This window comes from Podarcis erhardii (assembly GCF_964252035.2).
Source record: "Podarcis erhardii genome assembly, chromosome: 4".
NCBI lineage: Eukaryota > Metazoa > Chordata > Lepidosauria > Squamata > Lacertidae > Podarcis > Podarcis erhardii.
In genome coordinates, this window is record NC_138508.1 from 97,335,566 (window position 1) to 97,363,051 (window position 27,486).

Here is a 27,486-nt window from a genome sequence, read left to right on the forward strand (position 1 = left end):
TTATATTCTCATTCAGACAGGAGAATGGGAATTGCCTTGCACAAAACGTGTTAAGCTCTCTATAAAAGAATCTTTCTATTCAGTGAATGGCATGACACACTACATCATTTAGAACTGTCAGTATAAGCTGTTTGTCTCCAACAGATTGTTTCCCCCGTGGTGAACAGTGGGCTCAGCTGGCTTCATTTTAAGAGTACCTTTTTGTCAAAAGAAATGATTGTTGTTTGCAAGGATGCAGGGGGAAAAAATAAAATTAAGCAAATGTTCTATTCGTCTCTTAATTTCTTCTTCTGCTGTCTTAATGCTCCAGTTCTCTGTTGATATGTGTCTATCTTAAACTTTACATAGAATATCTTTAATGCTAGCCAAGGAGTCAGGGATTTGGACTTGTTTTCATGGACTTCCAAACCTTTCCCCCCTCAGGTGAGTTTTCTTAACTGTCAGGATCTCAGTCTCTTGTGTACAAGTATTTTGGGCATTGTGGAGTATGAGCCATCTGAACATTCAAATTGGTGGTTTTCAGGCTTTCAAGGATACTATTTCCATATTGACATCTGCTGAGCAATTGCTTTGCGCTGCTAGAGACTCTGACGTGTTCTAGTGCTCATGCTCAGCATATGTTGGTACTTACCAATCCTGTTAGATCCTACCATCGATCTGCAGGAATTGAGGGCACCTCCCTAGAACACATGCCACACTTTCCTGTTGCTGCGCACAGCAGCAGAAAGCTGGTAGTGACTGGCAAGCTATTCTTTGGCAAGCGTGCCTACCATTACTGGAAGAATTGGTTAACGAGCTTCTGAATAACATCTTTGTTTGCCAAAATGCAGAGAATATGCAGCATTAATTCATTTAGGTCTCCATATTTAGCTGGTAATATCAATTTACATTCTGCAGAAGAAGGCTCATATGTGATGCTGTATAGCTTGGTATTGAATGTCTCCAACAGTTGCATAAATACCCTCTATCCCTCCTTCTTTCTTGCACTCTCCTGCATGAATACTTTTACTTGGCCATAGTCTTGTGTGTTAGTCTTGTGTTTGTATCATCTTTCTTAACCATGGTTGAAGAATTGCTCCAAATGTTCATGTTGCAAATGTGTGCCTTTTATTTTTATATATGTACTCATATCGTTTATTCTTTGTGTTCAGTAGTAATATAGAGAGTACTGCAAGTTCAGTTCTTGTCTTATATGAAAAATTATAGCTTTACACGTGCTCTGTTAAGTGTTTTAGGATGAGACCTTAGTTATTTCAGGTCTAACAAAGAGGTGGGCTTAGTTGAAAAGTACAAAGGCATTATTAACAGGATTTATTTATTTTTTGGTTTTTTTGTTCTAAAATTTTCAGGAGTCTAGATCTAACACAGATGACTTTTTCAAAGACCTAAACTCACACTGCCCTCAGGAAGCGGTAATGCAGGAACCAGATATGCCGTTCAATCGTGGTGGGCCTGGAGTATATAAGGTAGTGAAGACTGGCCCCTCAGGTCACAACGTCAGAAGCTGTCCCAACCTTAGAGGTATCCCCATTGGAATGTTAGTTCTGGGAAACAAAGTCAAGGCAGTGGGCGAGGTATGGATCCTTGTAGCTTCAGTTCTTACCTTCATAGATACTGGTTTATAATAGTAGCAATCGTAAGAAAAGCAGCTATCCTACGCAAGGTTTGCTTTTCCACCCTTGGTTGCTAACTGTTAACTTCCTAAAGGTTGTTTATGGTGTAAACTGATGCAAACCACTTTTGCCTTTGTCATATATTTCATTATCGGGCATTGATTGAACTTGATTTTTCTTGTATGCTTGCTTAAAATGTGGGTTTATTAAAGAACTATGTTTAATGCATATTTCAGAGTTTACCAATGAATTATTTTTGGGGATACAACAGAACTCAGTTATCTTATTTCTTGGTATTGATTCAACTGTTGCATGCGGTGGATCGTGCTTTGGTGCTCTCCTATTGCAATGGGCTTGAGGATGTAGTGTGTCATGCTATGATTTTTTTCTCAAACAGCACACAGGACATGATAGCAACTTTGTGAATATTAAATACCTGGTGTCAGTGTCAAGCTTTCTCTGCTTCATGTGTCAAATAAATAAATAAAAGTTCGACTCTTGCATTCTATCGGGTATCAAATGCTATGTGTATCTGGACACTTGTTTGGTGCTCTGTTTATTCTTTTCTTCTGAATATAATCCAGTCTTAACACACTGAAGATACTAATCATCTTAAACTTCTGTGAATACAAATGCTTTTTATTCTTCCTTATTCTTCTGCACTTAACTTGAAGAATGTCTGTTGCCTTTCCATGACAGAAAAGAGCCTCTTTTTCACATATGGAAACATTTTGCTGCATCTCATTGGTGGATAATTTGAAAAGTAAATTAAATGTGCCTCTCTCTCTATGTGTGTGTGTGTGTGTATGTACCAGGTGACTAATTCTGAAGGGACATGGGTGCAGATGGATAAGAACAGCATGGTAGAGTTCTGTGAAAGTGATGAAGGTGATGCGTGGTCCTTAGCTAGAGACAGAGGTGGAAACCAATATCTCCGGCATGAAGATGGCAAGTCTCCTTAATTTTTACAAAAATATAGAAACTAAGCACACAAACAATAAAAAGCAGAGATGTAAATAATCTAAAAATTTAGCATAAAACCCCCAGAAAGAACAGAGGAGTGCACTGGTCCCCAAAGTTCTTCATTTAACAGAGGTATGTGGCCATATTCTTGTGCTAGTTTGAGCTGATCAGGTGAGCTGAATCTTCCCAAGTTAAAGAGTCAGAACAGTGTTTAAAATATTTGAAAAGAAATCCTAAACATTGTGAACAATTTAGAAGGCAAAATGTTTTATTAAGGTAGTCGAAAGCGATGTATGGAATGACTTCTAATAGTTTATCGGAGTGAAATTGGGCATAGGACCATGGAACCCCTTTTTATGCATTAATTGTGAGGAAGGGGGCAGCCACTCATAGACAAGGCCAAACAGGATTGCACTCCTGACCCCACGCAATGGGGATGGCTTCGGCATCCAAGCAGTTGGCACAGATGTCTGAGAAGGGGAAACCTGTGTCTGTAGAGTTGGAACCCTGATCACACAGGGTTCCAGCTCCACTATCAGCAGAGGCCCATCGGATTCCCTTTCGCAGATGTGCACACCCAATGCACGGATATTGGATGAGGGACCCTGCTGCCCCTTTCTGCACATGGATACTCGGGGTGGGGGCAGCGGCGCTATAGTCTAATTAAGAAGACATGCTACTACTACTCTAGTTAGTGGTTTATTAATTGAAACCTTCATTCCCACTGTAGAGACATAAATTACATTCTAAAGCAGTTTTGTGTTTGTTTTGCTTCTTGCAATTACAGAACAAGCTTTTATAGATCAGAATGGTCAGACTCCCCCGCCAAGTCCTTTCTCACTGCAAACTTTCAATAAGGGGACAGCGTGCAGTAATGGACAAGGATTTGATTATGGCCTTGGAAATAACAAAGGTAAATTTTCTACTAATTATTTTCTTTCTATCATTTTGAATACTGAGTGTGCTTTCCATTGTATTTGTAGCTCCAGTATATTTACTTCAAAAAACTGGGAGGCAATTTATCAGTGCAGGAATTCTTAATTTATATGAGACTTTAATTATACTATTTGGCTCAGAGTTATAAAACTGGTGCTGCTTATTTGTTGTAGGATCAGGATTGAAATAATAATAAACTGAGCCTTTGTTGAACAAGATAGGCTTGCATTATAATAATTGTATGTTGTAGTGAAAACTGCTAGTTTTGATGAACTGTTTGGAGATCGTGAACATGCATTAAAAATGCTTGCTTCTATAAAATTAGCATCACACTCTAAGCATTCTGTTCAGAGCAAATACTTTTGAGAAACCACAGTATTGATTGACTTTTACAGTTTGATCGGTGTCGCATTCCATGTCACAACTGTAGTTTTCCCTGTAAAAAGTAAAGCTTTTTGTTGACAGACCCTCCTTATTCCAGAAAACACTGCACAAAAACCAGAACAGGAAAACCAGTGGTGTCTGATGTACCAGCACTTGGAATCAGATTGAGTCCTGGTACTGACATGAAAGTTGTATAGTTAGGTTCTAAATCAAAATTCTTTGCTAGTTTAGCACCTTTAAATTAAGCATTTAAGTGTAATGTGAAAAGTACCCCACTAGTGAAAAGCTGAGTGCTTACCAGTATCTGTACACGTATAATTGCCATGGAAATCATTGTGACAATTGTAGAATGTACATGTAGAAATGTATTGCAACCCCAAACTTTTCTATGTTAGTGGCTCTTGATATTGATATTTCTTGTGTCATTTTAGTATTCCTACAGCAGATAAATGAGGCCAGACTAGTACATCTAGTGTAAAAGAGAGCAGTATACAACTTTAGGACATAGAATTTTAAAATTAAGAAATGTTTTAAAATAGACATGCCCATAGAAGAGCAAAAGTTTCAACTTGGAATTTTCTTTTTTGAGAATAATGCATGGTCCAGCAAAACGTGAGCACCTATAAATTTTAAGTTGATTCCAGTGGGAAAGATGTGCTTAACACTGACTGGATCGTTCCCTACATTTTAAGTGTAATAGTTATCCTCAAGTGAACATTATGTTATCCAGGTGTTGCTTCAAGTTCAGTTTTGCATTCTTGAGGAGAAGTCGTGAATCAGGGACTTCCTTGAACATAAGTTTCTTTCTTAAATTTCTTATGTTTTCTCTATTAAAAAAACACAGAGTTTGTGTTCATTTTTCTTGGTTGTGATATGAATAAATGTCACGTATTCATTAATCCATTTTTCCTGGAAACCCCATTTTACGTTTTGCTGAATTAACCTATAGCGTGTTTGGATTGCGGTCTGATTATTGTCGCATGCCTTACTGTTTTGATGTCTTCTTCTTGTCTCATTCTCCTTGTGTATTTGCAGTAGTTCAGTGCAAAGAGCAGTGCACCCTTTCAGCTGGCATACCCTTAGGTCTCCATGCAAGTAAATTTACCTAAATATAATTAGAGCAGCATATTAGTTAGAGCGTTTGAGCTAGTGCCTTGTAGTCATCTCTGCCAATACATCACAAGGAACACTACAGGAAAGTTTGTATGAATTTTTCCCTAGGTGAAGCACCTACAAAGGCATATCATTATATTCATATCACTGATGTAGCTGACAAAAAGCAACTTGCAGAGACATAACTTCAGGAGCATTAAAGTGCTTTGTCTCATTTGGTGCTCATGACAGATTTGCTGCTTTCATGTTTTTCCTTAGTTTTGCTGATTTGGCTGCAACCTATTTCTAACCTGTTTTCTGTCAGCCCTGTTGTGGAAAGACCCAAAAATCACTGAACTAATTCCTTACTACAGTAAGATGCTGGGACCTAGGAAGTTGTATTGTTATATCACACATGAGAATTCAGGCTTTCAGAAACTATTTTGATAGATGCTTTATGGTCTAAAGCATCTATCAAAAGCATAGGGACGCGGGTGGCGCTGTTGGTTAAACCACAGAGCCTAGGACTTGCCGATCGGAAAGTCAGCGGTTCGAATCCCTGCGACGGGGTGAGCTCCTGTTGCTCGGTCCCGGCTCCTGCCCACCTAGCAGTTCGAAAGCACGTCAGAGTACAAGTAGATAAATAGGTACCGCTCTGGCGGGAAGGTAAACGGTGTTTCCATGCGCTGCTCTGGTTGGCCAGAAGCGGCTTAGTCATGCTGGCCACATGACCCGGAAGCTGTACGCCGGCTCCCTCGGCCAATAAAGCGAGATGAGCGCCGTGACCCCAGAGTCGGTCAGACTGGACCTAATGGTCAGGGGTCCCTTTACCTTTACCTTATGGTCTAAAGTAGCCTTCTCCAACTTGGTGCCCTTCAAGTGTTTGGTCTACAGATGTAATCATCCTCAACAATTTACCACAATGGTTCCCAATTAGGGGACCCCTGGGGATCCGTGGGACACGCCCAGGGGGTCTGCAGCACCACCCCCTGCCAGGGACTCACTTATCTTGTTAATTGCACAGCTCGCTATAGCTGGGGGTGGGTGGATGGGAACACATTTAACAGAGCCCCCAACCAGCTTACACAAGCCAGCAGCAGGCCCCTGAAGGCTCTGTTAACTGCTCGACTGAGGGGAATGGCAACTGCACACCCCTCAATGGAGCGTTTTTATGGAGCCCCCACACCGCCACTGGCTTGTGAGAGCCGTTGGCAGGGCAGGGGCTCTGTAAAACTGGTTGGCTGAGGCAAGGGCAGCCATGTGCTCCTCAGCCGAGCAGTTTGAAGAAGCAGAGGGAGGAACAAGCTGTATTGGTGCCTGGTTTCTCTCTCTGCTGGTATGAGGGCAGAGTGGGATGGCAGCTTCATTTGGCGGTATATCGCTGGTGAAACCACCGCTGCTCCTGAGTCCCTCTGGTACCAGCACCAGCTGGAGGGAGTCAAGTGCGGTGGTGGTTTCACTCGCGATATACTGCCGAGTGAAGCCGCCATCACAGTCTGTCCCTCATACTGGTCCTGGACAATGTATCAGTACATCACCCAGACCTATTTGGTGCAAAATGCAGCCTGTGTGGTTTTTTTGTTCGTTCATTTTTTTCTGTGGGAAGCTATGTGGCTATATTTTGGAGTGGGAAGAAACAGATGTACGGTAGAATCCTAAAAAATTCAAAAGTTGGTTGTTCCTATTGGTTAATCAGCAAGAAGAAAAACCTCACTCCAAATAAGTACTGTATTTAACTAATTAATCTCTTTAAGCCAGGGATGAAACCAGGGATGAAATTTGGGTACAGGAGGACTAAACAGTTAATAATAGTAATTATTATTATTATTATTATTATTATTATTATTATTATTACCAACATTACAAAATTCCAGCTGTTTTCTACTCAGTCTTCACCAATACTTTATCAAGCCCTGACCAAGCCTTCACCTATGTCTTGAAGGTGCAAGATCCCTCAGTTAGCAGAACCATATGATGCAAAGTTTTGCTAAGATGTACCATATCAGATTACAAGTAAGAAATAGCATTTTTGAATATAAAAAGGATTCTGTATATAGAACACTTGCAAGTTAGGAACACAGTTGCTTTTTAAATTCAGTTGTAGGGGAGCAATGGAGACAAGTTTTTCCTACTGTCTGGGGATAGGCAATTGGTGGTTATTTCACAGATTTTATGGTCTTTTTTAAAAAACCCTTTGTTTATTAGGGGCCACCCCACATTTTATCAAAAAATTGCTTTGCACAGGTGACTACCATAGAGTAATCAAAATTTTCAAAAGTAGGGGGGTCCATGGTTTGGCTTTTGAAAAATAAGGCGAGGTGGGGTCAACAATAATTAGTTAATTGGGAACCACTGGTTTACCATGCTGGCTAGGGCTAATGGGAATTGTACTCCAAAACATTTGAAGGGCACCACATTGGAAAAGGCTTCTTTACAGCATTATTCAGACACTTTGTTAAAGATTGTAAGTTTCAATAAGCTGAAATCCTCATTGAAGCTGAAGAGAGGAAAAGAGGCTTTCTTCTATAGGTGGTTAAAGGGCATTTTTTCACTTCCAGATAGCAGCACAAGATTGGCTTAGCGTCTGTGGTGTGTCCTGTCCTCTGCTTTCTGGTCAGAGCTCCAGTCTGCTTCCTTTGCCTTCATTCTCTCCTCCCCTTTCCTGTTAATCTTGATCAAGCACCTGGGAAATATGGTACATTATTATTGGAAGGAAAACAAGGCAAGAAGTAGTAAGTTGTTCTTCGACAGGTAGGGAAGAGGTCAGCAGCCTTGAGGGGCTTCATGCCGGAAAACTGCTCTGCTTCCCGTCCTCCGTATTGGACAGGAGTAGTAATGCATATGGTAGGGAAAAGCAGATAGATGAGGGTGTTTTAGAGCACCCATCAGCTCACTGCCCAAGGCATGAATGGGAAAGCTGTGGTTTTAATTTTCCTAGGCTTCCTCCTTCTGTCTTCCTCTTCACTTTTACTTCCTGCCTTCGCCCTTTGAAGAGATGTTCTCCTAACCTGCTTCATTCTGCAATGTGCTTAGGTTTTCTGCCTGCCTGCCTGCCTTCTCTTAGTATTTCTTGTTTCCATTCATCCTTCTGTTTTCCTCCCAGTTAAAGAAAAGGCAAATATTTCCATTGTTTATTCCCCATGTCCTTACCTTGCCCATTCTCCTTGCTGTTGCAATGGCCCTGACAGACAGGAACAAAGGCAACCAACCAGCTCTGTCAACCAGAGCACCGCAAATCTGCAAAATGGGTACAAAGGGAAATATAAGTCAGGCGTTTCCTACATCACTCAGAAAGCTTCATCTGTGAAGCATGTGAACCCTGTGATACAGCCTGCCACCCCAGAGGCCATTCAATCTTGCCCCACAACTCCCAGTCTTAGCTGGCTAGAAGATATAGACCATGAGGAAAAAACCAGGTTAGCATCCCAATGGGGGGGGGGACGGGGATTGCAGGCATAATATTTAGCAAAATCTTAAAGAAGAAAGCAGAATCATTCTGTCAAAATGATTGTATTAAACACACAGCCCATTTGCTTCATTTTATCCCACCCCCATGAGGAAAAAGGCTGGGGCTCGCACAGTAGCATGTTGGATCAAAGCATGTAGTATGTTGACCTAAAGGTCACAGCACTTAATAATAATAATAATAATAATAATAATAATAATAATAATAATAATAATAATTTATTTATATCCCCCCCCCTCCCCAGCCGAAGCCGGGCTCAGAGTGGCTAACAACAGTAAAATAATACAGCATTCTAAAATCAATTCATTATAAAATCAGTTCAAATCAAATTGATGGCAACCATTGGGCTAGAGTTCTGTGAAGAATGACCAAATGCTGTTCCTTGGCCAAAGGCCTGGTGGAACACTCTGTCTTGCAGGCCCTGCGGAAGGATGTCAAGTCCCGCAGGGCCCTAGTCTCTTGTGACAGAGCGTTCCACCAGATCGGAGCCACAGCCGAAAAAGCCCTGGCTCTGGTTGAGGCCAGCCTAACCTCTCTGTGGCCCGGGACCTCCAAGATGTTTTTTTTTAAGACCGTAAGGTCCTCCGTGGGACATACCAGGCAAGGTGGTCCTGTAGGTACGAGGTTCCTAGGCCGTATAGGGCTTTAAAGGTCAAAACCAGCACCTTAAACCTGATCCTGTACTCCTCCAGGAGCCAGTACAGCTGGTATAGCACTGGGTGAATGTGATCCCGTGGTGAGGACCCCATAAGGAGTCTCGCCATGGCATTCTGTACCTGCTGGAACTTAGGTTCACCACAACACACACTCCCTAAGAGCCATGGCTCTCTTTCAACAAAAGCATCACAGAAATTTGCACAGAGAGCAGTTTATATATTAGCTATTGCAAGCTGGACTTCCATGCCTCGGCAGAGGCAGCTTTTGGCAGGCGAGTTGCAAAATGTGTTACCACCATCGTGAATGGCCCTATTCTAGGCAGATACAGCTCTGGTGTGTCCTGTAAGTGCCATGCTATGCTTGAGAATGGACCATTGGGCGCTCACTGCAAGTGGGCTTTCTTTAGCAGACAAGCAAGCGTGTTACAACCACACCCCATAGGCAATCCACTCACCGTAAGCTTTGCTAGTCACATGAATCACATTTTCACAACCAACTTCTCCGTCCTCCTCCGGAAGGTTCCCTCTTCCTCTGTAGGTAGGCAGGTGGAGAGATAATGTCTCAGATTCATGGAAAGCAAGTCCTAAAGAGCTTAGTAATGAATGAAAACTAAAGGGGAAGGAGGAAGCCTATGCAAATCAAAGACACAAGTTTCCTGCCTTGGGAAAATAGGGCATGCTTTATTCTGTTAGTGGCTGGCTCACTTTGCTGCCAGGAAAGGCCATTTACAATAAGTGCCCAAAGTTCCATTCTACTCCACTGTTATTCTATTGTTCTTCCAGGTTGCTGTGGTTACCCACTTTGTTGTATTGTACTAAGGACCAAGGGGTGCTGTCTTTGCCAAGCTCAGCTGGCAAAGGGTAGGAGATGCCCTGCTAGCAATGAAGTCAGAACTGACCCTGTCTTCTGTCAAGAGGGATGTTATTTCTTTACAGCATTTGTGTCTCGCCTCTCCTTTAAAAAAAGCAGCTTGACACTTAGCACTTGACAACAATTAACAATAGGTTAATCATAAAATTACTACAAACACAAAATAAAAAAGACAGGTGGCCATTAAAACAGTTAAATATTGCCCAGCATGTAAACAATTAAGTGCAAATCAAAAATAAACACAGGAGCAGAACCTTTTATATTCCCAAGCCTCTGCCAAACAAGAAAGTTTAAGTCACCCAGTGAAAGAGATTCATTTCTGGGAAAGCAAAGACTGCCCTATGGCTACTTCCAAGAACTGAAATGAATAGTAAATTTAAAAAGTCTTTTTCAAATAGAGTAGTACCTTGGGTTACAAACACCTCAGGTTACAAACAACTCAGGTTACAAACACTTCGGGTTACAGACTCCACTTATCCAGAATTAGTACCTTGGGTTAAGAACTTTGCCCCAGGATGAGAACAGAAATCGCACGGTGGTGGCGGCAGGACACCCCATTAGCTAAAGTGGTACCTCGGGTTAAGAACAGACCTCCATAACAAATTAAGTTCGCAATCAGAGGTACCACTTTATTCAGACTCAATGATTATGCCTAGATCTTTCTACAAAAAAATTAGTTTTTGTTGACATTAGTAAAACAAAGCAGATTTTTAAAAAATCTCATTTAGTTAAGGACCAATATATTATGTATTTAAAGACACTGCAATTTACTTTCACGGTGCTGTGCACTTAAACATTGGTGCATGTAATAACAAATAGTATGTTTAAGTACAATTTCATGAGAAATAAGGCATGAACATCATTTGAAAACTAATACTTCTTCAAAAAATCCTAGTTGAACTTAATGTCTAGCTGTGGTACTTTATTACGAAATATACATAATGATCACATGCAGTCCTTGCCCTTAAAGCTTGTTTCCTTGAAGGCAGGCTGCCTGTGAGTCAAGAGTTATAGCAAATATATATTTTTTTTGCTGGTACCTTACTCCCAATTATAAACTCTCTTGTTCCCAGTCCAGCCACCTGAGAGTTCATGTCATCATTAATTTTGCTTTAATTTTCAAAACAAGCAGATCAGAACACTGGAGGAAAATGTTTTCTGAATCACTTGCGCCACTATTCATACCCCTTGCAAAAATATTGGGTTGAACACTCCATGGTTCTACCACACATTGCTTGGTAATTTCTGTGTCTTGTTCCAGAGTAATACCTAGCTACAAGATCACAGACAAGTGCAGGCTTTATCAGTACTGAACTTTCAAAGAGACTTCATTCAGCACTTTTTGGAAAATAACAGGTTGTAGTTTTGACTGTTTTGCCTACTACAGGTGACCAACTGAGTGCCATACTGAATTCCATTCAGTCACGGCCTAGTCTCCCAGCTCCTTCCATCTTTGATCAAGCTGCAAAACCTCCCTCTTCCCTAGTCCACAGCCCATTTGTGTTTGGACAATCCCTTTCCTTCCAGCAACCTCAGCCACAGCTTCAGAGTAAGTCTGTCAGCCTTTCCTGCCTCATCAGCCCATTTCTGAAGCTTTACCATTGCTTGCATAACAATCTTAGTTGCTTTCTAGCTATTGATCATCCATCAATGCACCTTCTGATTCTCCCGACCCCTATTTTATTTTGGCTTTCCATGACTTTGAAGCAAACATCAGCCTTCCCATAGTAATTAGAGACTACTGCACTGACCTTTTGCATATTTTCTGTAGTGTTGCAAAATATATTTATACTTTTTTTTTAACCCAATCCTTTGGGATTTTAATTAAATTACAGGGTTTCAAATACTCTTGCAGTAACACTTTAAAATATCTCTTGGGACTCCTTGAGCACACAAGCATTATGCAGTTAAATCCATTCATTTCTATATCAGGGCCTTGTCCTAAATTTTAGTATTAATGCTAAAGCTTATGATGATCACTGAAGGTCCCACCCTTCATAAATGACGTGGTGAGAAGTTTAACAACAATTCTGGAAGATAAGACCATTATTTTTTTTCCATTAAGTTGAAGATGGTTGTAGTATCACATAGTAGTAGTAATATAGTTTTGGTGTCACAGCTCATTTAGCTAACATCAAGTTGTTTTAGTAGACATATCTTAGAATCATAGAATTGTAGAGTTGGAAGGATCCCCGTGGGTCATTTAGTCCAATACCTTGTAATGCAGGAATTTCAGCTAAAACATCCATGACAGATGGCCATACAACTTCTGCTTAAAAACTTCCAAGGAAGAAGAGTCTGCAACCTCCCGAGACTGTTCTACTGCCAAACAGATCTTATTGTCAGAAAGTTCTTCCTGATGTTTAGTTGGGATCTCTTGTAACATGAAGCCATTGGTTCGAATCAAATCTTGTGGGTTCATATAATGTCCCAGCTGCTGTTTCCAGTTAATTTTTCTTTGCAGCTAGAGAAGAACAATAATCTGCTGCTTTAGGTTAGGCTTTAGTTTATGCCTGTTTTCAAAGAACTATTTATCTACTATTGAGAAGTGGTTCTGCCAGTTGATACCTTCTTCCCATCAGTTGGGAGCACCAGAAGAAACTGACTTGTGAATCAGAGTAAGAAACACCTTAGAACCGAAGGCCTCTCTTCAGCTTGCCCTTTGATCTAGACCTTGGGAATTATAGATTAGTTTTAAAATGCCAGCATAGATTTGTGAGCATTCTTCCTCTCTTCATGCACCTGCATCTATAGTTGATCTTGAGATATCTGGAGGTATCACAGATGCCAAGCTTACAGAGGCCAAGAATCTGTAGAAATTGGTACCATTGAGTTATCTGCTTTGGGAGAGTAATCCAGAAGCAGCCTTTTTCCGTTGTTCTCTGGTTATCAAGACCTTTAAATGTATCAACAGGTAGCAGTGGGCCTAGACCCTTTTCAGAATGGCCCTGTATTCATTCATTCATTCATTCACTCACTCACTCACTCACTCACTCACTCACTTACTATTTAATAGCTCATCCAGCACAACAGCATGGAGAAGAACTTCAGGATTCTGAATCATTTTCCGAAAGTGACAATGAGAGAGAGAGAAGTCACAAAAGTGTTGATTCCTCCTTGACTTCATCCAAATGCATGAGATGGTGGTGTTGTTGAGGTATCTAGCACTTAGGTTCTTCTGATTTTTCTGTAGAAGGGGAAGGAAGCCTCAACTAGGAGGCATTACTTCGTATGATGTAGAGAAAATGGCTAGCACCTTCTGGAGTCCATCTTATGACTACCAAGGCCTACGCTTGGTAGTTATATGTGAAGGTAAGATGAGTAGCAAAGCAAGGAATCTGCTTTATCACAGTACCTCACCTGCTTCATTCCACACTACTGTTTTCAGACGGGAGATTCTAGCATCCATTGTGGCAATCACCCAAGTGAGGCAATTCCCTCTCATAAATACGTGCTTCTCCTATCACATTGGCATACCAAGATCCTGCAGTTTATCTATATGGGGCAAGACTATCAATATTTCACTTGCCATTGGGATTTATTCATGGTGCTAAGACCCTCTACCAAGGTTCTCTTGATCTTGAATATTACTGTTGCCTTGTCACTCCCATTCTTTACATAGTTGTTTCCATCTCTTTCATCTTTCTCACATAGCAGAGTTCTATGGCTCTTTTTGAAAATGAGGATGAACTTAAAAGTTTGTAGAATATGGACGGCTTCAAAAGAAGATTAGGCAGATTCCTGGAAGATAAAGCTGCTAGCCACTGTGTCTATGTTCTGCCTCCACTGTTGGAGACTGTAAGCTTCTGAATGTCATTTGGTAGGAATCACAAGTGGGGAGAGTGCTGTTGTGCTTAGGTCCAGCTTTCTAGCTTCCCAAAAACACATGGCTGGCCACTGAGAGAGCAGGGTGCTGAACTGGATGGACCATTTTCAGAAGAAAATGTCCAGTGCCTCCCACTTCAAACCCACTTAAGCAGATAATGCATTGGATACTTTTATCTTGTTGATCTTCAGATTTCTGTCTTATTTAGAAACCTGAAGAAAATGTAAATGGTATTTTGTAATTGGAACAATACTTCATCTTCTGCTAGATCTTTGGCTTTTTGACTTGAGGATCGTATTTTTTTGCGTGAAGCAAGACACTTCCTTATAGTCTTCATAAAATGTCTACTGTAATAGTGGTGACTTGTCTAACAGCTTTCCAAAGGATCTCAGTCACGTCGAACTCAAGGGGCTCATTTGAGACTGAAGTGCAGAGTACTATGTTTAGTTCTGGCAAAAAGTCAAAATTCCTGGGACACCTTGTGCATGAGCTTCCAAAAACGAGACCTTATTATCAGCACATATGTAACATAGGATCTTTCCTTTAGTTCCCCTGCTGTGGTCCCGAATAAACATCTTCCTCTGAAACCTGTATTTGTGTTGGGAGGAAATGCAAATTCCCAAGTAAGGGTTCCCCTCTCCCCCTTCAAAGTAAGTAACAACTTCAGAAGAAGAATATTCCTCAGGACAGCAGTAGTGGAGGAAAGTAAGTCTCCCTTCCATGCTTGCTTTGATCCTCTTCATTATCACCCCACCCAACAGATGTAATTTGATCAGCACCTGAGAAACGAAAGGCAGATTTAACATCTCATCTTAAGCTGAGTTTGGCCCTCAGTTGATGAGGGTAGAGCATTCAATAAAACAACCTGCTTATGTGATAACGTAGAGCACAATACCATTTTTACATTTTGTGACATTAATGTTTCTTGGCCAATTAAAGTGCAGTCCTTTGCATGTTTACTGGGAAGTAAGATAACACTCTGCTCACTCAGGTTACTCTCTGCTCCTATTTTAGAGTTATTTATTCCCTACAACGTGTGTACTGTTAACCCCTGCAAATGTGTGTTATATGAGAAATCTTAACAGATTTACAACTGATTTTTAAAACTGATCCAGAGAGCTTTATCGCATCCACACATGGGCCAACAGCCAACACATGAGTCCAAGGAAGCATTAAACTTGTTCACAGCAATCCCCTATGCAGCATGGCAAACTGGTTTTGAAACAGTGTTTGATATGGGGGGTTGATAAGGAGATAACAACCGTAAAACTAGGATAGCACCGTCAACAGACAAAAAATCAGGGGGGGGGCAGGTGCTAGAAATGTACTTACGGTAATCATAGTAATGAATTTGGAAATTTTCTTCCTCAAGCACAATGTAATTACATGAATAGGATAAAGGATAAAAATGCAAAATGTAAGAAAATGCTATATGCTCTTATAAACTCATATTACACAGATAAAAATAGTCATGATTCCTTTTTGTAAAATGTGCCATGAAAATTAAAGTGTACTGACATGTATATTGATAAAATTATGGTTAATTAACCAAATTAAAAATGGGTTCTAAAAAAGAAACAACCCCCAGAAACAGACTTTCAAGCCAGTGAAAAAAGTCTGATTAGTAAGATGCAAAATATAACCGTACACTTCTTATTTGAGCAGAGGCCATCCCAAGAATAACATACTAGCAAAAGCCAAAATCTTGAGGCTGGACAGGAGCTTTCTTTATGAAATACCCAAAGTTCCCAAAAGTATCAAAAATAGAATTAACATATCGAAACTATACTCAAGTACATTTCTAGCACCTGGAATTCTTTTGGTTCCAGTTGTAGGCTTCTGTCCTTATAGCAGACTTTTTAGATCTGCTTCTGTTTATAGGAAAGCAGAAGTTTAAAAAGTTCCTTTTCCCTGAATGCAATATTTTCCCTTCTGAGCAGACAATTTGCCCCCAAAATAGCATGCCTTGGGGTGGGGTGGCGACCCTTCTTAGCACAAAAGGTTCTAGGTAAAGCAGACCCCCTTTAGAAAAGAAGAACCCCATAAGCCTAGAATGAGAATAGTGTGTTGCAAATAAATGATTTTTAATAAGGCAAAACGAAAAGATTTCATCATTTATTACTCAAGTGTTTGGTTAACCTGAAAGCTGTTGCTGTAGAAAAAAATTGGGGTTGGCTTTTACTGCCCAGCTCCCCATTAAGGGATTCAGTGTCCCCTAAGTCTATAATCGGTCAAAGATAATGGGGTGGAGGCAGGATTCAGTGAAAGAAAGGAAGATTTTCATTTCCTATTGCAACAGTGTCCCCTGCCCCTTTGCAAGGAGGTGAGGACCAAGTATAAAGTGTGCAAGAACCAACACCATTTCCCCCCCTGTAGCACTATAGATTGGCGTGAATTTATCTATTGTACAAGCTATTGGCCTTGTTTGTATGTCATATTAAACCATAGTTTAAAGCAAACTGTGGTTCAATGTGAATTAGCAGCATTCTAGTGCATGCTTTTCAAATGTTTCCACACCATTCCTCCCCTGCTGCTGTTATGCTGCAGACAAAACAAGCCAGAGACTGATTTTGTCGTGTTATCTAAACCTGAGTTTGTGGCTTGTTTCTCTTCAAGCGAACCATGAATGGAAACTAGTGTGTGTCCTTGGATTACCACTCATTGTTTGGTGGGAAACAAACCATGATAGTGGGTTCAGACAACATGCAGCATGATGCCAGGGTTCACATTAATCCATAACTTGTTTTAGACTGCATTTTAATGTGACATGTTAACTGGGCCATTGTCAGCAAAATACTTTGTCTTTTAGTTCAATTAGTGTTATGCTATATGACTGAAATAGCAAAAGAGCTTTGGAAAAAGAACTCCCCTCCCCCTGTTCAAGAATAACAAATAATTCATGTTCTAAGGGTAGTTATTTCTTTCTGTGAAAGTTCAATTTTGTATGCAAATGCAAAGCCAGATAATGAAAAAATATGTTCACCTAAGCTTATGAAATAATACTCAGATCTGTCAAACAACATGTTTGGTTTCAGTTCACCCCTGCTCAATAACAACAGCAGAAGCAATCAATGAGCAGAACAAAGCAAAGCCATTCATTAGCTGCTGTTTCATTATTATTATTATTATTATTATTATTATTATTATTATTATTATTTAATCAACCATTTGCTTCCCATGAGAATTTGGGCTGAGGTTTTCCCTAATGTTGTCTTGAAAAATAACATTAATTTATTATTTTGGAGAAGAGTAACATCTTTACTTTATTTTTAATCCTTAAGCGTAAGCTAAAAATGAATTTGATTATGCTGCAGGAAAGTTGTGTCTCATCAGAATTGCTTGCTTTGCTTGTTTTATCTTTGCTATTTTCCCATTGAATCTATGCTGCTTCTGTGCCACTGTTTTCCACTATAGAAACTCCATCCTGCTGCCTTGCTTCTCGTGAGCGCATTTACAAAAGTAATGATGTAGCTGGCCCTGCTTCTGCTATTTCATCTCTCTCTCACAAGCTAAAGGGTGGGTATGCATGCCATTGTAGACAGGTTATTCATAATTGGTTGGAAATCCATAAGTAGAATGTTTTCCTGCTGAGCACCCCATTTCATTCACTTGAAAAAGGTTTGCTTTTCTTAAGTGCAATAATTTAATGACTTACTATAAATGTGTGGTATGCACTACTCAACATTCATAAACATGAGGTTCAGAAATCACTCCAGTACCATTTGGAAATACATGGAAATGATTATTTGCCTCCTTGTGGAAAGGGAAGCAATGCAATATATTTATTTTAGTTTACAGTGAATAAAATGATTTAGTGTCTTGTATATATCTAAGCAAAAATACAATAGCATTTTTTACATACATAGAACACGGTGTGCTTTTATTTGGGGGGGGGGAGTACAATTGAGAAGCATTATATGGGCTCATTTATTTACTAATTTATTTTTAAAATAATATTTATCTCCCACACTATAGCCCCATGGGTGTCCCAATGTAGCTTACAGAAGATTTTCAGACTAAAAGCACACTCAGATTTAATGCAGAAATAGAAATTGCACCATGTCCGCATGAAATCAGAATTACCGTATTTTTTTGCTCTATAAGACTCATTTTTTCCCTCCTAAAAAGTAAGGGGAAATGTGTGTGCGTCTTATGGAGTGAATGCAGGCTGCGCAGCTATCACAGAAGCCAGAACAGCAAGAGGGATCGCTGCTTTCACGCAGCAATCCCTCTCGCTGTTCTGGCTTGTAGGATTCAGAATTTTTTTTTCTTGTTTTCCTTCTTCAAAAACTAAGTGCGTCTTGTGGTCTGGTGCGTCTTATAGAGCAAAAAATACGGTATTTCAGCAGCATTTCCAACCCTTCTCCCTGTCCTTTCCTGATGTTAAGGCAGGCAGGAACTCCCTCCAGGTTCCTCAGAGGCAAGTGAGTAGGACTGAGCAGCTAGATCTCACTTTAGTTCATGGTGGAATTGGTCTTGCCTTTATAGCATTAGCTGTGCTGAACATGACTTGCAGAATATTCCTCTGAACTGTTCTTTAAATTGTAGTTGATATTTTCGATGTATATTTTAGCCAGTTGTAGGTTGTCAGATGAGCAAAGTTTAAGAACCTCAATACTAGATAGTGCAATTCTGTTAAATCTAGTCACTAATTTTTTTGATAAAAGTTTTGTCAGTTAAAATAAAAAAGGAATGACATTAGCCTTTTCCTTGAGGTTAGTGATGTTACGTATAGAGTGTTGTTTTGAATATGTACACTCAAGTAAAAATTTTAGCTGCACTGTTAAACCACTAGTCTCAATCTTGAAAGGATATTATATTAGTTGAATCTAAGGTACCTTTCTGCAAGTGGAAGGGGACCTTTCCATGATGGAAAGGGGTTGGTTCTACTGAGGACTTCTGTGAAAAGTGGAGATTTTATTGCCAATTCCTCCTTTGCCCTTCAGTGGGGTATTGTGGCAGATTTTTTGGGGGGGGAGCATGAACTGAGACCTGAGTGTGCCCTAATCCATAAGTGAAGCTCCACATGGAACTCTGGATCCAACCTTATGTGCAGAAACCTTTCCCCATGCACAAATAACTTTGCCGTATTGGGGCTTTGCATGCAAAAGTGTGCTGCCTACACACACAGACCCCAACCTCGGTAGTTCAGCTATAGATGCAGCACACCTTGTTTTGACTGGATCACTCAAATATTTCTTGAGGCAGAAGTCCTAGTTGCAATCTCCTTCCTGTAGGAGGCAGTTAGTACTACTACTTTTTTAGCAGGGAGACCCTCATATAGGCTTGAATCCAAGGGTCATTTCTGCTCCTGTTCCTAATTCTGCTAATTCCCCAGTTACACTGCATCCTCCCACCCTGTCCAGTTCCATGCCATTCTAGAAGATCTGTTGACCCTCAGAAGCAGTTTGGTGTATATCAAGGAGAAGTCAAGATAGTCGCATTGTGCAAACTGAGTTCTCATGCTTCTCTGAATCCAACCAATAAAGTATTGAACTCACTGTTTTCTCTCTTCTATCTGTCTGTCTGTCTATCTATCTATCTATCTATCTATCTATAATCTATCTCTCTATTTATCTATATCTGTTTATCTATATCTATCTATCTATCATCTATCTATCTATCTATCTATCTATCTATCTATCTAGTATTCACTACTCCTATCCTGTGTTGTGATCTGTTGTATTATAAATGAGCACTTTCCCTTTAATGTCATTATAAAATGTGCCATACAGGTGACAGAGTAAATTTCACTGCAGCTGCTAGACCAGTTTCTTCAGCAGGGAAATCCGATATGGCTTCGAAGTACAGAGCAGACAGCAGGTCACCTAAACCCGATAGCCGTATGAGCTACCAAGCTACAGACCAGAAGAAGCCCAGGAATATAGAGAGCTTATCTGCGAGTGAATCGTTGATGCTAAAATCTGACACTGCAAAATTGAGGTCAGATTCCCACAGCAGATCATTATCTCCAAACCACAACACCCTGCAAACCTTAAAATCTGACGGAAGGACAACATCTGGTCTGAGGGCAGAATCTCCAGGGCCAGGAACTCGATCATCTTCTCCAAAGACGATCTCAGCCGGGAAATCCTGCACATCTGGTGTTGGATCTCGCCGTTCCTCATCTCCTCACGAGAAGACCCTGTCTCAGAAACCTTCAGCCCCAGTGAAAACAAAGCTGGATCCACCTCGGGAGAGATCTAAGTCCGATTCATATACACTTGACCCAGATACCCTTCGCAAAAAGAAAGCACCCCTAACAGAACCACTGAGGGGAAGGTCCACTTCTCCCAAGCCAAAAATTGTTTCGAAAGATGGGAAACCTGCGGCTGAAACCGAAAACCGAGCCCCTTCCCCTCATGTTGTGCAAGAAAACCTTCACAGTGAAGTTGTTGAAGTCTGTACCTCAAGCACCTTAAAGACCAATAGCATTACAGACAGTACTTGTGAAGATAACTCTGAATTCAAAAGCGTGGATGATTGCTCGAACAAAGTTCATTTCAGCATAGGAAAAGCACCGCTGAAAGATGAGCAAGACATGAGAGCGTCTCCCAAAGTGAGCCGCAAATGTGCAAATAGGCATACGAGACCCAAAAAGGAAAAGTCCGTATGCCTTTTCAAAGGCGATGGCTCCAGACCCGTAGAGCCCGCCAAACAAGCAATGTCTCCATCTGTGGCTGAATGTGCCCGGGCTGTCTTTGCTTCTTTCCTGTGGCATGAAGGAATAGTCCACGATGCAATGGCCTGCTCGTCTTTTTTGAAATTCAACCCAGAACTTTCAAAGGAGCATGCACCTATTAGAAGCAATCTTGGCCAACAGCCTGCAGAGGAGAAAGAAACCAAGCTGAAGAATAGACATTCCCTGGAAATATCTTCTGCTCTGAATATGTTTAACATAGCTCCCCATGGGCCTGACATATCGAAAATGGGCAGCATAAACAAAAATAAGGTCCTCTCTATGCTTAAAGAGCCTCCTCTTCATGAACGATGTGAGGATGGAAAAAGTGAAGCTACCTCTTTTGAAACTACCAGTCACCATACTATGAAGTCCAAGTCTCCTCTTCCATTAACCCTCCAACACCTGGTAGCCTTCTGGGAAGACATTTCTCTGGCAACAATCAAGGCAGCTTCTCAGAACATGATTTTTCCAAGCCCTGGGTCCTGTGCCGTGTTGAAGAAGAAAGAAAGTGACAAAGATAGCAAGAAGTCCAAAAAGGAAAAGAAGAAGAAAGAAAAAGCGGAGGCCAGACCGAGGGGAAATCTCTTTGGTGAAATGGCTCAGCTTGCAGTGGGAGGACCAGAGAAAGATACCATCTGTGAACTGTGTGGGGAATCCCACCCATACCCAGTGACGTACCACATGAGACAAGCTCATCCAGGTAAGATGCTCGTTTCGTGAAAGGGATTTTTTGCATCAGGCAAAGGACCCTTGCTTGCATATGGCAAAGAGAATGGGAACCGACCCAGAGGTGTTTGAGGGCTAAACTAATAGGCATGATGGCAGCAGTCGTGTTTCGTTTCATCATGTGTTCGCCCTGTTCATGTAAAAACCAAAGAACGTGGCACCAGAATGTGTGTGGGGACCAGAATTGGGTAGGCCACTTTTGCCCGGTAGAGGGACAACACACTTTTTGATCACCACATTGTGATCTTGCAGTACATACCTCAGACTTGAACTTTACCGCTCATCAGCTGATGAATGGTGATTTCAGCCCTGCTTTCCGTAGGAGCCATGTCTCTGTGTGCCCCACACCTGATATCGCATATTATGGGACAGGTGGGTGTGGTTTGGGGGAAAACAGCCTTACAGGTCAAATCGAGACCTGTGCTGGCCTAAATTTGGCTCACAGGCCAAAGGTTTGCAACCCCTGCTTTGAAGACTCGGCTCTCTGTGACTATGTGGCCGGGCAAACCAAATAATGTATTTAGAGCTTACTATTAAACGTGACTTTTCGTTATTTTAAGGTTGTGGCCGCTATGCTGGTGGACAAGGCTATAACAGCATTGGGCACTTCTGTGGAGGATGGGCTGGCAATTGTGGCGATGGTGGCATAGGAGGAAGCACATGGTACCTAGTCTGTGATCGGTGCAGAGAAAAATACCTCCGTGAAAAGCAGGCAGCAGCAAGAGAAAAGGTATTTTTAATCTGTTTCTTGCTATCTACAGCAAGACTGTGGAGTTTTTGCAGGAATGCCCTCTAGGAATAATGTACCTTTGTTCTCCTGACACCAACCTAGGTGTCTTCTGACTGCATTATTCCCTACTGTATCGGGAAGTCTGAGAACTCGCTGGGCTTTGGGGTTGCAGGAAGTGCATTTTGCAGCTAATATTGCATTTCATGCGTATACCTTACATCCAGATTGTAAATGGCTGTTTCCCTGACAGTTTGTATAAATTGCTTTCAGAAGACCAGGAAAGCGAGCTTTTATAAGTTGGAAAATAGTTCTTTCTTTCAGGCTGCCCATGCCATTAAAAGACTGAAATAGAAATATGGCAGGCAAGACAGTGGCTAACGATCACACAGAAAGTGGGCTAGTAAGTTTAATGAACTTACTTGCAATACTGCTGTTTACTGGGCTAAAATCAAAAAGTCAAAATGGGGAAAATAATGTGATGCTTAGACCTGCATTTGTCATCTGCCACAGTCACAGGGCTGTCACATTTGGGTGTACTGAATGCTCAGTGCTCCCATTTTCCGCATGTGACTGTGAAAGAGAGAAAACTATGCATTTATAGTAGGGGTTGCTGGTTCTGCTATCAATTCTGTGTTGTATCTGTAGAATGCAAGAATAATTTCCTACAAAGTCATATACCGGTAAGTTGTTCTAAGCCCGAGGAAGATGCTATCCTGAGAGGCCAAGATTGTCCTCCATGTGATACCAGGAACAGAAGTTCACATGAAGCATACTTTTTCACCCGCATATGCTAGTTGAGTAGTGAAGAAAGGATGAGGTATAAGCAGTGGAGCTCTGGTGCAAGGTGCTAAAGCTGCAATGCTTAGCAAGGGTATTGTTCCCTCTTGTTGGACCCTGAAGTTCCACTGCCATGGTTACGAAGTAGCATTCTTTGTCTCCCTGTAGGTCAAACAGTCTAGGAGAAAGCCAATGCAAGTTAAGACACCTCGTGCCTTGCCCACCATGGAAGCCCATCAAGTGATCAAAGCAAATGCATTGTTCTTGCTGGCCTTGAGCAGTGCAGCTGAGCCCAGTATTCTGTGCTACCACCCTTCCAAACCATTCCAGTCGCAGCTTCCGAGCGTCAAGGAAGGCATCTCGGAGGATTTTCCTGTTAAAATGACTTGTCTCTATCTTCAGACATTAGCAAGGTAACAATAAACAAATAAACGCATCATTAATAACTCTGCTTGTCTAAAATGCATTTACTTTGTCTTGAGATAACAGTAACTTTAAAACTAAAAATCTACTGTATAGGTGTTAAGGGTAATCATTATTGCTATTAGGTCAAGGATTCCTAGTTTAAAGAAGCAATCTGTTAATTAACTGGAATCACTAACTATAATCATTACCTTTGTGTGTGTTAGATCATTTTCAGTAAATAACATTCAGCTCTTCAAGCATGGCTACAGGTGGGTTTTAAAGTTTTTAAAAGCACATGTTAACTGTGTCCTGATGATTTTTTATTATATTTACCTTCCTATCAGTCAATGCTCTTCCAAAGAGTTCTAGCTCATTTCTGAGTGTCTGGTGTTCCTTTAGATGTCTGTGCTTTAAGAAGCCTGTTTGCAGTACTGAACTGTGTGTGCGCGCATGCACAATCACATGGCATTCAGACCACTTTAAGAGTTCATAGGGCACGATGGAGTGAATATCTTCTTAAGGTATAGAATGTAAAATCTCATAAGAAAATAGACTATACTGGAAGTGGCAGATTCTGGCTGGAGTCCATTTTGTCTTTGCTTCCACAAAGAGAAGCAGTTGGATTCTCTCCAGAGATCTTACTGAATTTCCAGGTAAGATCCTTTGCTGGAAGTCAGACTGCTGCTGAACCTCCTTTCCTTGCAAAAGGGTGCATATGCAGATGGCACTTGTAAAGTTTGTATTTTGAACCTTGCTGACTTGTTGCTCAGCCTGTCATCCCACCCAACCTTTACTTCTCAAATTAGGAAAAAGGAGAGTTGTAAAACGAGATTTAATAATTTTGAAAGCTTCCTTGGTTGATCAGAACTTAGAGACATTTAGCCTGTGTAGTGGTATGGTTTTGATGAGCTAGTGTCTTTGGACAGTTAGTTGAAATACTATGTCCCAGGTGTGTTTGGGTAACCGTTAAGCAAAATGATAGTAATATATCATTTTTGTTGGGTTTATGCATTTAAATGATTGGTTGATGACTGATTGGACCAAAAAAGCCTTGGCTTTACATAACATGTGGTGTCTAATTCTTTTCAGACATCATCATGAAAACTTTGTTGGCTATCAAGACGACAACCTCTTTCAGGATGAGATGAGGTATTTGCGCTCAACTTCAGTACCTGCACCTTATATATCTGTTACTCCTGATGCCAGTCCTAATGTCTTTGAGGAGCCAGAAAGTAACATGAAATCCATGCCACCAAGGTATTCCAATGTGTATGTTAGTATGTGTTGGTGTGCTAACTGCTAAATTGTGATTGATTTATTTGCAACTCTTCATAACACTACTTTGAGAAAAGCATCAAGAGACCATCTTATTATACTTACTGAAACCAAGGATTTATGTTTACCACCTTTTTTATAAGCTCAAGAAGAAACTCTGATTTCTTTCACTAACCTTCATGATATTTCATTTAGGGAACTGGTAATCTAGTAAAAATGGTAATGTAACGTAATGTAATGTCTGACATAGAAACTCTTAAAAGGTTCGTATAGTCTATAATTTTGTCAGAAATAAAGACGTTGATTGTTTCATTCTAGATAAGGTGAAACCCTGCTGCTGAACATCTTAGAATTTGCAAGATAATTTTTAATTTTCTGGGGGCCAGCACAGACATAATGCTTCCCATCCCTGAATTAAAGCCTTCTACCATGCAAAAGCCTCTTAACCACAGTTTGTAATCATATCTGCACAATGGTTAATGCTAATCAGGATTCACTCCTAAATGCATGGTTTGAAATCCGTTTTGGAAACCTTAGAAATCCAGGAGCAAGAAATAGTTGATTGAACTCATGAGCTTTCCCTGTTTGTTACTAGGAGATATATTTAAATTATTGGGTTGCTAAAATGCATATGCCTATAAAGAAGTTAATTAATGCACTGTTATCTTTCTAGTTTAGAGACTAGTCCCATCACAGATACAGATTTGGCAAAGCGCACAGTTTTTCAAAGGTCATATTCAGTCGTTGCATCGGAATATGATAAACAACATTCCATTTTACCTGCACGAGTAAAGGCTATCCCCAGAAGGAGAGTCAACAGTGGAGATGCAGGTAAGGATATAAACTTTGCCAGCTGTGAAAATATTTTACTATTTGTGTGGATGTATATGCTACTTTGCTTCTTTGTGATTTCTGTGCAATCCCAAATATGAGTTTTGGTGCAGAGCACTGATCAGAACTTTTTAGAGTTAAGTGACAGAGGCTTTAGCCTGAAGGCTGTCCCCAGTCATCACAACACATTCTCAAAGAGACATGGCTGGTGCCTTCTTGCATCCTTCTGTCTTGGCCGTCACCTTCAGGAAAAACTTTTCTTTTGAAAGAGTATGAGTTAGGCCCATTTTTCTTCTTCTTTTGTTTCTTTATTTTCTCCCTACTGTGTTCTTCTTTTGCAATTACTTTTGTTTTTGGTCAGTATTGAGTCAATGAGCCCCTTCACTATTATGCACAATGGGACCCCCTCTTTTAAGTGTTCAGCTTTGATTGTCCACAATGCACAGCACATCCAAAAGCAGTGTCTGTCTGAGCCTGAACATCCAAAGTGTAATATCTGATAAATGTAAAAGGTTACAGCCAAACTGTTTGCCTGAGAATTAGGATACCCGTTCAGTATAACCAACAAGTAATGTTTAGCATTAAGTGGTAGGACAGATTATTTGTACAGTTTCTGCTTTCAGTAAAATAATACTAATATACTAACCTCCTTAGTATATTATTAACTCTCTAATATGTACGTATTTTTATGCTTTTAAATAGAAGTGGGGTCCTCTCTCCTGAGACATCCATCTCCTGAACTTTCTCGGTTAATCTCCGCCCACAGCTCTCTTTCCAAAGGAGAGAGAAATTTCCAGTGGCCTGTTCTGGCATTTGTAATCCAACATCATGACTTGGAGGGACTTGAAATTGCAATGAAACAAGCTTTAAGAAAATCAGCTTGCCGGGTGTTTGCTATGGAGGTATTTAGTGCCTTAATTATCATCCGAATCAGTGTCACGTCAGTAATTCATTCTCTTTGTAATAGCATTTTTAGTTTTCCAAAGTGTTTTATCGTGATGTGTGAATGTAGGCAGCTGGACTTACTTCTGAGTAAACTTGCTTAAGAGTGTGCTAGGTTAAGATATCTAGAATGCCATCTATTTCTAAATATTGCTAGCTGCCTTCGTATTGCTAGCTGCCTTAGTTGCACATACATTGCTATCAGAATACAGTCAAACCTCATGATACGTCCGCTTCAGGTTGTGTGTTTTCATCTTGCGTCCCGCGGCAACCCAGAAGTACCAGAACCGTCCATAACACGAGGTTCCACTGTACTGACTTTTATCTAAATGTGACTAACAACCAGTACATGCAGTTTATGCAGTTACTTGCACTTCAGTTCAGCACCTGTCACTCCCATAAGTTAACTTTCTGTTTTTCTTACTACTACACCATCAGCCAGCTAACTGCAAATGTCTGTAAAAAAAATAACAGTGCCCTACATGTGTCTAGATTGTCTTACTATCATGGATTGCATAAACTGCATGTGTTTTCTACAAAATACTATTGCATCCTCTGAAATTTGGAATCTCCCCTCCAGTTTTCCTCTGCACTTAAACTCCACAACTTTTATGTTTCTAGGCTTTTAACTGGCTTCTCTGCAATGTCATTCAAACAACATCTCTTCATGATATTTTATGGCATTTTGTGGCTTCTCTAACTCCTGCCCCTGTGGAGCCAGAGGAAGAAGAGGATGAAGAGAACAAAGCAAACAAAGAAAATGCTGAACAAGTAAGTTGAAGTGATTGCAACTTAGTTCACTGTGATGATGTACTATGGAACCAAGTGCATCACCTTTTTCCAATCACCTAATATTATCTCAGCAGATTTTATAATGCCTGTGAAGAAAGTAAAATAAAATAAAATATCAGAATTGCATCAGTTTTCTATTTTAACAGGCATGGTACAACATTTGTAAGGAAATTGGTTTTGATTATTTTTAATCTGAATTCATTGTCACCAACGACCAATTTATACCAGCAAAGCATAAAATATACAGCATTCTCTATATAAGAAAAAACTAAAATAAAAATAGAAAAAATATTGACTTAATATTGATCAGAACTGTAAGGTAAATCATGTGCCTTTTGTCAGAGTCCTCATCTTAATTGCAGTGCAGAAAAAAAACACCATCTTGAATTGTGTTGCAATATAAGTGGGTGTGTGATTAAGCACACGCCTATTAATTTTATTAAGTTATGCATATAGAATTTTGAAAGCTTTTTTTCTTGTAATAGAGCCTCAGATCCTGAATATATACAGTGGTACCTC

The 27,486-nt window shown here is 40.5% G+C and overlaps 1 protein-coding gene and 1 long non-coding RNA gene across 15 annotated transcripts in view; one reads left to right on the plus strand and one right to left on the minus strand.

Annotated features, from left to right (window-relative positions):
* Positions 1-10,424, minus strand: part of LOC309339870 — a 32,085-nt gene extending 21,661 nt beyond the window's left edge. For both annotated transcript variants that reach the window (XR_014155585.1, XR_014155586.1), the window contains exons 1-2: positions 9,566-10,424; positions 4,886-5,001 (exon numbers count right to left, since the gene is read on the minus strand). This is a non-coding gene — a long non-coding RNA (uncharacterized lncRNA). The remainder of the gene's footprint in view (positions 1-4,885; positions 5,002-9,565) is intronic.
* Positions 1-27,486, plus strand: part of MYCBP2 (MYC binding protein 2) — a 138,824-nt gene that overhangs the window by 85,184 nt on the left and 26,154 nt on the right. For 6 of the 13 annotated variants that reach the window (XM_081857917.1, XM_081857923.1, XM_081857929.1 and 3 more), the window contains 13 exons: positions 349-423; positions 1,350-1,574; positions 2,429-2,561; positions 3,364-3,489; positions 11,369-11,530; positions 17,222-17,323; positions 19,543-21,189; positions 21,776-21,945; positions 22,891-23,135; positions 24,217-24,384; positions 25,076-25,233; positions 25,936-26,135; positions 26,797-26,946. In XM_081857917.1, the coding sequence (XP_081714043.1) occupies positions 349-423; positions 1,350-1,574; positions 2,429-2,561; positions 3,364-3,489; positions 11,369-11,530; positions 17,222-17,323; positions 19,543-21,189; positions 21,776-21,945; positions 22,891-23,135; positions 24,217-24,384; positions 25,076-25,233; positions 25,936-26,135; positions 26,797-26,946 (3,561 nt within the window). The remainder of the gene's footprint in view (positions 1-348; positions 424-1,349; positions 1,575-2,428; positions 2,562-3,363; positions 3,490-11,368; positions 11,531-17,221; positions 17,324-19,542; positions 21,190-21,775; positions 21,946-22,890; positions 23,136-24,216; positions 24,385-25,075; positions 25,234-25,935; positions 26,136-26,796; positions 26,947-27,486) is intronic. The other 7 variants (XM_081857924.1, XM_081857925.1, XM_081857927.1 and 4 more) reach the window with 6 other exon arrangements.